Source organism: Aegilops tauschii, chromosome 6 (assembly GCF_002575655.3).
Source record: "Aegilops tauschii subsp. strangulata cultivar AL8/78 chromosome 6, Aet v6.0, whole genome shotgun sequence".
In the NCBI taxonomy this organism is placed as follows: domain Eukaryota; kingdom Viridiplantae; phylum Streptophyta; class Magnoliopsida; order Poales; family Poaceae; genus Aegilops; species Aegilops tauschii.
In genome coordinates this window covers 485,334,254-485,344,328 of record NC_053040.3, presented here as the reverse complement: position 1 = coordinate 485,344,328, position 10,075 = coordinate 485,334,254, and the positions used below count along the sequence as shown (strand labels likewise).

Sequence of the window (10,075 nt, the reverse complement as noted above, 5' to 3'; positions counted from 1 at the left end):
ATCTCACTTGTTCCTGTCTGATCTCTTCTCCTAATTAATTAATTAATTCTCACGCGGGAACACCGGCATAACCAAGGCGATTTAGGCTGTGTTTGTTTGGGCTTCAGTTTCAACAGATTCAGCTGTGGACTTGCTGTGCTGGCAAAACTGTTGTGCCGCGGAAACAGCTGTAGTAAAGGTTAGCTGTTTGGCAACGCAGCTGTGGAAACGACTCTGAGGTGATGAAAAGCCTAAAATGCTCTTAGAGTACTGAGATCAGTGTAACTTGTTGATTTAGTGTTAATAGATTGTTTAAATGGTATCTTGACTGACAGGGAATGATTTGTTTTATGGTAATGCATAAAATCTTTCATAAAAATATTTTTCTCACTTTCTTGCTCATATATACATAGAATAATAGTGAGCAAAAGAATTATGTTGTCACATCGCTACTTCATGCAAGTCACAATTGCCCATACAATACAAAAGATAGTCCATATGACTAATAATCCGTACAAAAGAGAGCTAAAGGATTAGACTGTCCATATAATTCATAATCCGTACATATAATTAGATGTCGTACAAATACTAATCTATGTAGCTTGTCGCGCAATAAACAAAGAGTTCGCAATCCTATCACGCGTGTCGTTCATGTTGCCTTCATCAGAGGAAGTGGGAACGGCGTCGCCAAGCAAAGGTGTTGACCGTGAGACTGCAGGCATGTAATTTTCATTCTCATCACATTTATCAAACTCTTTATCGCGTAGCTTGCTGTCCCTAATGAAATTGTGAAGCGTCATGCAAGCACTGATAATCATCGTCTGACTTCCCACCTTGAAGTGTGGCACATCCCTTAGGATGCGCCATTTCTGCTTGAGCACACCAAATGAGCGTTCAATCACATTCCGAAGAGAAGAATGATCATGATTGAACACCTCAAATTTACCACTCGGTGGGCGGCGTCCAGCATGAAATTCCGCAAGGTGATAGGTTGTCCCTTTGTAAGGAGCTAGATATCCCACCCGGTTTGGATAACCGGAATCAACAAGGTAGTACATATCTACATCCATAGAGAATAAATTAGAGAACATGTACAAAATAATAGAAACATTCTATACAAAATTCTAACACTTGATTTGTGTACCTTTAAGAGGCGCGGGATAAGTAGTAGCATACTTCTCGATACTGTGATGGAAAATCCGTGTGTCATGTACCGACCCCGCCCAACCGGCAACGACAAAGGTAAATCTCATGTCAAAGTCACAAACTGCCAACACATTTTGACTTGTGTAACTATGTCGTCCCATATAGTTACAGGTCTCTTTTGCTGGAACTATAACGGGAATGTGAGTTCCATCAATTGCTCCAATACAACCTTTGAAGTGAGGCCAGAAACGCTTGTCCCTAATTTTTGGATGCACATCTGTGAACGTAGGATCTATAGGTTTGATGATGTTCCTAAGGAATTTACACAGTGCAACACATGATTGAACTTCCTATGGATTGTTTCAGTTGACCGAACAAACCGATCTTCGGCTTGGCGAAATGATTGAGGGCCTCCAAGCATCCACAAGAACATGCCCAGACATTCCAATGAGTTCATCTCGCTAGTTGACTCCAAATGGTAGTCATTCACTAACACACCATGCAAACTCAAGAAAACATCTGGATACATTCTAAACATTTTGTAGCAAGATTTAGGACGTGCCAACTTTTCCATCACCCATTCATAACCAGTTTGTACTGCAATCCTCCTAGGTTGCCTACGTTGCTTATTCAAACGAGATTTGCTGTAGTGCATAGCCATTTGACCTAAGGTTGCGAGATCAGTACTTAACTTGAGCAAGTTTTGAAGTTGTACTGTCTTTATGTTAGCATCATCATCGTCACCACCTCTGTCGTCAATTCCATCAGTCTACAAATGCAACATGACAACAACATTAGTTGTCATATCCATTATTCATACATATGGGAAAATAGCATTCAAATAACCAAATAGTTCACATTCAGTAAAGAAAATAGTTCACACACGAATGTCAATAATAGTACAGACCAACAACATAGCATAATCCAAGCAAAGAACTAAGCAATTATTCTAAACGAAAAGTTACATAGCATAATCATGCGCTCTCTCGAGCCAATCAAACCTTCCTTCCTTGGTCTGAACCGACGCAAACATTTCTCTATACTCAGGCTTCATAAAAAGCATGCTGGAAGAGAAAAAGAGAGGAGTTCCTTCCTCAACTCCACAGTCACGAACCATCTCCATTGCCTCATTCATACTAGGGCCAACCGGAGGAGGAGGGGCAGGAGCAACCGGAGGAGAAGGGGGAGGATGAGCCTTGCTGGAGCTAGATGCTTCTTTTATACTTTCAGCCGTTACACATATCGCATCACTAGCCTTCTTGTACATCCGAACAAATGGGTTCTTCTCATCTAGAGCAGAAAAATCATCTTTACAGGACTTGGTCTTGCGCTGCTTCTTTGGTTTTGCTTTGATGACTTCTTCATCATCCTCTGCACTATCAGAGTCATCGTCAATAGTGACTTCCTCCTTGTCCAATGGTATCTCACCGGGGATAGCGGACTCGGCACCGGTGACATGACGGTCATCAAACATGAGGTCCATTTCAGCCAAGTTGGGTGGTCCTGCATTCCTATACTTTGCATGCTCTGGGTGTTTCTGAAAAATAGCAAAAGAACAAAAGGTCAGATAAATGGATAATTAAGATAATATAAAACCCAATGTAAATACTATGAGTAACATGAACTTACCATTAGGTGAGTGTTCCACCAATCAGTATCAGCATCAATGGTTCCTAGCTTAGCATTCCATCCAAGTCCAGATGCGTCAATTTGCAATTGTTTCCATTGACAATACATAGTTTTGAGATTTTCCCATCTATTCTTGAATTGCATCCTCACATAACTTTTCTTAGTTATCTGCAACCAGCTCTCCCCCAAATTCTTATATCCTCTAGGACTCAAGAACGCCCCCGGCCTATTGCCTGCTTCAACTTCCCTCGCACACAACTCGCAAAATATCCTAGTATGGTATGCATCCCAAAGTGCCTTGTCTGTCTTGTCTCCCTTGTCTGCCTTCCTAGCTGCCTTCTTCGCTGTCTTCTCCATCTAGTTCATTTTCACCATAATTTATACCAGCATACAAAATATCCAGCATGTATAGCAACCAAGCAACAAGGCTATGCTGATTAATCCTCCAGCACACGGAAGAACTAGTATAGCAAACAAGCATGTGCAGCGAGCAAACAAGCATGTCCGGCAAGCAAACTGAGCATCCACATGTACATCAAGCAGAGCATCCATAGCAACAGCAAGCTTGAAATCTTTATTTACCCATCAATGTACAATAAGCATGCATCATGTATCAAGCCTCAAGCAAGAAGAGCATCCACATCAAGCATTATGCAGCATGTACAGCAAGCAGAGCATCCACATCAAGCATTATGCAGCATATACAGCAAGTAGAGCATCCACAAAGAATAAAATTTTCTGCCAAGAAATGCTCACCACAGCCGACGACATGGGTGCACGAGGGAGTGGGCGTCGGGGGCCGGCGGTGGATGAAGGCGAGTGGAGGCGGTGGAGGGGACCGGCGAGTAGGGATGACAGCGAGTGGAGGCAGCGGCGGCTCCCGCGGCGGATGACGGCGAGTGGAGGCAGTGGATGACGGCGACGGCGGGGGCTCTTGCGACGGCGGAGAGCGGAGGCGCCGGCGGCTCTTGCGGTGGCGGCGGCGGAACCCTAGGTTCCTCTCCCTCTCGCTGCCCTCTGCGTGCGTGTGTTAGCGATGAAGGAGACGAGACGGGGATCGACTGAAACAGGGCATCGGGGGCATTCCTTTCGTAATTGGGCTGAATTAACAAGGGCATCGGTGGGAATTTCACTGCGGCAAAACAGTTTCCGGGTCGAAGCACGGCTCGGCTCGCTTCAACCAGTACCACGTAAAAACGACTGAAACAGTTTTGGACTGTGAGCCCAAAACAGCTCCATTTTAGCTGTTTGTTACGGCTTCAGCTTATTTCTACCGGAAACTGGTCTCTAAAACCCAAACAAACACAGCCTTAATACTACAGCCAGTGCCACGTATAGACGATGGACAGATACAACCATTCGCACGAAAAGATCCACACAAGAGGGATTCGAAAACAAATAAAATTCAATAAGAATAATACTGGACTATTAGAATCTCGTGATTGCTGTCAAAGTTATATTCGAGCCATTTAAAACGAGAACTAATAGGGGAGAATCCTCGTGGACAATATATTAAGGGGGCCCACCTGGGCGAGATACCAAATTCGTTCCCGACGGTAACCGAACCTCGGTTAGCAAGGATGTGACACCGCAACCTTGCAAATGGGATACAACCATGTTGATGTTCAAATCAAAGCTTTGATTTAAAGCAGGAGGAAAAAGTACTTGCTTTGTTCCTCGTTCAATGTGTGTCAGTTTTATTAATTGCATTAACAAAGTTTAATAACATATCTTAAATTAAGGACCCTCTTAGATGGTGAACGCTCCTTAGGAGATAGCATTTATGAGCGAGTCTGAGTCGGGACTCGAACTCGGGTGGGCTAGCAACAACCCCAGCTGCCCAGCCAACGGGTCGACGCCACGTCTTCAAGTAGCACTTTTATTATTTGTACATTAATAGCTCTATAAAAAAAGGGTAAAAGAAAAGAGAGAAAAAAAAGGTGAGAGGCAGGAGGCAATAAAAGCGGAAGGAGGAGAGGAGAAAAGCAGAGGAGGGAGGCCAAATCCCACAACTTTAGAGAGAGAAAGCGGAGGAGGAAGGCGACGACTCCTCTCGTGCAGAGCGGAGAGAGAGAGGGAGAGGGAGCGCGGCCATGTGGAAGCAATGGGCGCGCGCGGCGTGGACGTCGTGACGACACCTGCTTGCTTGCCTTCTCGGCCCTCCCCCACCGCCCCACGCCCACGCTCATGCCCGCGCCCATGACCCCGCCGCCGCAATGCGCCTCAAAACCCCATCTTTGACCCAGCGGGCTCCGTGAGGGTCCCTGATCCGGGCCCGGCCATGGCGGAGACGGCGCCGCCCAAGCTGCTCTACATTGCCGTCGCCGACGGCGGCGGCCGGCGGGCGTTCCGGTACACGCGCCCCGTCCTGCAGAGCACCCTCCAGCTCATGGGCTGCAAGGCTCGCCACGCCTTCAAGGTCCGTCGTCCCCCCTCCCCTCCCCCCATCTCCTTCCCCTCTCTGCTGCCGCTCTCGCTGTCCGCGATCTTGATCCCTCCCGAGCAATGGAGGGCCGCTCGCCTCCGATTGGAGGCCCTCGCGCGCCCTCACGGGACACGCTCGCGTCATGCCGCGATTAGATTAGACTGAGGACGGAACTGCCTGCTTCTGCTCTGTTTTAGATGCCATGGATCCTCCATGGCCAGCAACATGTGCAGCATAGAGTTCTCGCGCTGCTGCTTGAATTGCTCCTTCCTGGTTCAGACGATGTAGTTAGGCATGCCCAGCATAGTGTTTGGCAGTGGGACGATTTTGACACGGCAAGGTGACAACTGCCTCTGCCTGCTTCTATTATGTTCTAGTAGATGCCATGGATCCTTCATGTTCATTCACGGACAGCACATGCCTAGCAGGGTGTTGAATTGGTTCTTCTTTGCTCAAGCGATGTAGTTAGGCATGCCTGGCATAGTGTTTGGCGGTGGGGCGATTTTGACATGGGAAGGCGACAACTGCTCCGCCAATCGATGAGCACATCATGTTCTTGGCTCAATCCAATCCAAGCTCCCCCGGGTCGGTTCACTTCCCTTGGATTGGATTCGACAGGAAACTCTCATATCCTTTTCGCCATCTTTTGGCCAGGGTCATTCTTTGCAACAAAAGATTGGATCTGATTCCGCGTATTTTGTCCAAGCTATTCCTCTTGTTGCAGACTGAATTTTGTCTTTTGGTGATACTTTACTTGGGGGTCATTATCGTCACATACCGTTGCCCCTTGCTACACCTAGTGTGAATCGCTATTCCTTTCTTCGATCTATTGTGCTCTGATGACAGAGACATCACCATGTTATGATGATATAGACATCTAGGCTTTGCCTTGCCAATGATCTTTATGCTCGGGAACTGTAGCTTGACGGGCTACCGTTCTAGTCTGTATCTTGGAACTGGCCTGAGCTCCGGTATCAGGTTCTCACTTGACGTAATTTTCTGTACTCTGATTTGGTGATGGCTGTTTGGCATATCTTGTTTTCCTCATCGTCCATTTCGATTATAGCTTCCTAAGCCAATATGCATCTTGGATTTGACCTGAGCTGTGGTATCAGGTTCTCACTTGACATAATTTTCTTACTCTGATTTGGTCATGACTGTTTGGCGTATCTTGTCTTCCTCATCTTCCATTTCGATTAGCTTCCTACAAGCAAATATGCATCTTGGAGTTGACCTGAGCTCTGGCATCAGGTTCTCACTTGACGTAATTTTCTTACTATGATTTGGTCATGACTGTTTGGCATATCTTGTTTTTCTCATCGTCCATTTTGGTTAGCTGCCTAAGCAAATATGCATCTTGGAGTTGACCTGAGCTCTGGTATCAGGTTCTCACTTAACTTAATTTTCTTACTCTGATTTGGTCATGACTGTTTGGCGTATCTTATTTTCCTCATCGTCTATTTTGATAAGCTGCGAACTAATACGCCGTTCGTGTGCACAACTTATTTTTATTGGTGTGTGGAGTTTAACAGTTTCTTTTTTGTCTCCCTTGTTGTCACCGTCAGATTAGCAAGAGAGTATTCAGTGTGATGAGGAGTGAATTCTTGGATGCATCAAGGTCGGACAGGGCTGTTAAAGAAGAAAATGTCTCTAGCATGGGCATTGGAGAAGATGCTGAGATGCTTAACACAGAAATTCCAGACGCAAGTAGCAGCAGCTTGCCCTTCGAATTGTACAAGACACAAACAACGATTCTTGTTTCAAGAGAGAGGTTTCTGAATATCGTGTGTGATGCACTCTCTTCTTACAAGTATGTTGGACCAAACCAGAAGGCCGACTTGCTTCTTGCTTGCAGGTAACTTTACCCTATCTGTATCTTATTGAGTTCATATGAATTAGAAGCAATCCAACTAGCATATTTCTTCATCTATTTCATTTACAGCTCCTAGTCATCTATTATGTCCACAACTGAGCAGGCTTAGGACAGACATTTATGCTTAGCGTGCTTTGTTAAAGTCAGATGATTCCTTCGAAAAAAGCTAAATTATTCTTATGAGCACGGTGCATGCACTATGCTCCAATGAAATATGCATATATCACCCAAGTCATCTCGGTGCGCCCATAGGTAGCTACTCAATGAATTCAACGGCAGCTAATTTTTGCAATTCTGTCTTTTTCCAATTATTCTGATCAGAATTAAGGAGAAAAAGGAATCGGTGACAGTACTCTTGTGTGGGACAAGCGGATGCGGCAAGTCCACCCTATCGTCTCTGTTGGTATGTTAATTTTCTAACCTAAGCGTCTCAGCCATTTCTGGATAGGTGATAGCTATACTATATAGAACACCAGTGACACAGTAGTTTGGTACACACAGAAGCATTTAATGATAAGTATCTGCATATCAAATACCAATTTAAAGCGTTTTGACACCTTTTCCTGCTCTGTTGTGTTTCTTGTTGCTTTTAGAAGATTGCACTGTAAATTAAAGAGATACGTGATGCTGACTCTTTTCTGAATGCTAAATACAGTCTGTTTGTTTTATCCAGGGTAGTAGATTGGGCATAACGACAGTGGTTTCTACTGATTCTATACGCCATATGATGAGAAGCTTTGCAGATGAAAAGCAAAATCCTCTTCTCTATGCATCAACCTACCATGCAGGAGAATACTTGGACCCTGTTGCAGTTGCTCAGTCAAAGGCTAAGCGCCAGGCGAAGAAGCTCGCAATGGTTTCTCATCCTAACACCAGTGAAGGCCAAGATGACACTTCAGATGTTAAATCTCGTCACGGCTCCTCAGTATTACCTCCTAGGACCGAGCTGATTGGCAGCAAACAAATGGCAATAGAAGGGTTCAAGGCTCAAAGCGAGATGGTCATCGACAGCCTGGACAGATTAATTACATCCTGGGAAGAGCAGAAGCAATCTGTTATTGTTGAAGGAGTTCATTTGAGCCTCAATTTTGTGGTGCGTACTAGTCCAGAAGCAACACTAATATTCTATTACAGCTCTCGCGTCGTTTACCTGTTATATATTTTGTTGCACTGATGAATGGACTAAGCTATATTTTATTTTGAATATCTAATAGATGGGGCTAATGAAGAAACATCCTTCCATAATACCATTTATGGTATACATTGCAAATGAGGAGAAGCACATGGAACGGTTTGCTGTGCGCGCAAAGTACATGACACTGGACCCAGCAAAGAACAGATACATCAAGTACATTCGGAACATCAGGGCTATCCAGGAATACCTTTGCAACCGAGCAGACAAGCATCTTGTGCCGAAAATTAACAACACTAACGTTGACCAGAGCGTGGCAGCGATACACGCCACGGTTTTCAGCTGTCTTCGCCGGCGAGAAGTTGGGGAGCAGCTGTATGACCTCAACACAAACACTGTTCCTGTAGTGGATGAGGAATACAGGAACCAACGTGCAGCTAACTCCTTGGGTTCCAAGGGCATGTTCCAGTTCATTCAAAGGAAGGGGTCTTCGAGGAATCTGATGGCTCTCCTTAACCCTGATGGTTCGGTGACTAAGGCTTGGCATGTAGATTCAGGTGATGGCAATGCTAATGGCAGTACAGGCAGTGGTAGATCAGTAGGAAATCATATGGTTAACCCATCACAAATTGGGAAGGCGGAGTCAGTTAATCTCCAGTTTGGTTCTTTCGGGATTAGCGCGTGGCTGAGTGACACAGGTGGTGGCACCAGCCATGCTGGAAGTGTAGATGACCTGAGGGCTGATGGCATCGAGACAGGCGGTAGATACTTCTCCTCATGCTGCAGTTCACCAAAGACGTCAGACTGCGCCTCCAAAGAGGTATGTGTTGTGCATCAACACTAAGATATGTTTGTTATTAATACTGGCAGTAATGTGTTAATGTTTTTTTAGTCGATTGCTGATGCTATGCATTCCGATCTAACGAATGCTCTGGTGACCTTTCCAGCATATGGAGGATTATTCAGTCTATGGTAGTGAAGAAGATGCTGACGACCCACCTGATGCTGAAACTGATGAGGATCTAACTGATGAAGAAAGAGATGTTCATGAGGTAGCTACTATGTTATCCAGCAATTTTTCTAGTGCGATTTACTCGTACTTCTGTTGTGGTAGCAGACACTTGATTGCAGCTGGTGCTTCCTAAAACTCCAAATATATTGTGCCATATACTAACCAGGAACGCCAGTTGATAGCGTGCCTCATTTCAAAGCCTGTGCATCAGTGAACCAGATTGCTAAGTGTTTTCTGTGCCAACCGTTTCCTTCAGATTGAGGCAGGCTCCGTCGACGAGCACTCCACCAAGTCCGACGAGGAGTACGATGACCTAGCGATGCAGGACGTGATGGAGAACGGCAACTGCTCCGACGACGACGAGCAGGCTGCGGGGTACGGCGCCAGGAGGTCACCGCCCATGGATGAGAGCATCCTTGGAGCAGATGACGCCGTGGTGGAGGGCAGGTACCACCACAACCTGGACCTCTTCACGATGTCCAAGGACGTCGCCGCCACAAAGATGCCGTGCGCGTGACACAGCCGCCCCCGACCAACCCCTGGGGGAAGAAAAGCCGGTGGTGCCGTCCGGCAGACACCACTGCCACGGTTCACTGTCAGCCGCGGTGCTCCTGGGCACATTCTCCGGTGGTGCTTAGGAGTCTGCACCGGTTACTGTACCCATATGAGCTTATGGTTGGTGGTTGTGACTGTTAGAGGATCTCATGCTTGGCTATATATAGGAATCCTGGGGCTTTGCCCTTTTGTCGAAACTCGAATAATGAAAAGTTGAAATTGCATTCTGAATTTGCGCAAGAATATATTCTGTCGGAAGTCGGTGCAGGCGGTGGACACATACTCCACCCACCAGTTTCGAAATATAAGGCGTATTTTAACTGT

The 10,075-nt window shown here is 45.9% G+C and overlaps 2 protein-coding genes across 2 annotated transcripts; one reads left to right on the top strand and one right to left on the bottom strand.

Moving 5' to 3' along the window:
• Positions 1-2,086: 2,086 nt before the first annotated feature.
• LOC109758127 (uncharacterized) lies at positions 2,087-3,111 on the bottom strand. The gene is made up of 2 exons (XM_020316975.3): positions 2,755-3,111; positions 2,087-2,662 (listed from the first exon to the last, which is right to left on the bottom strand). Exons 1-2 carry the CDS (start codon positions 3,109-3,111, stop codon positions 2,087-2,089), a joined length of 933 nt encoding a protein of 310 aa, XP_020172564.3.
• Positions 3,112-4,753: 1,642 nt separating this feature from the next.
• LOC109733945 (P-loop NTPase domain-containing protein LPA1) lies at positions 4,754-9,994 on the top strand. Its single transcript, XM_020293159.4, has 7 exons — positions 4,754-5,173; positions 6,745-7,034; positions 7,374-7,455; positions 7,726-8,145; positions 8,267-9,004; positions 9,132-9,236; positions 9,453-9,994. The coding sequence occupies exons 1-7, from the start codon at positions 5,036-5,038 to the stop codon at positions 9,711-9,713; spliced, it is 2,034 nt and encodes a 677-aa protein (XP_020148748.1). The 5' UTR covers positions 4,754-5,035; the 3' UTR covers positions 9,714-9,994.
• The last annotated feature ends 81 nt before the right edge of the window (positions 9,995-10,075 follow it).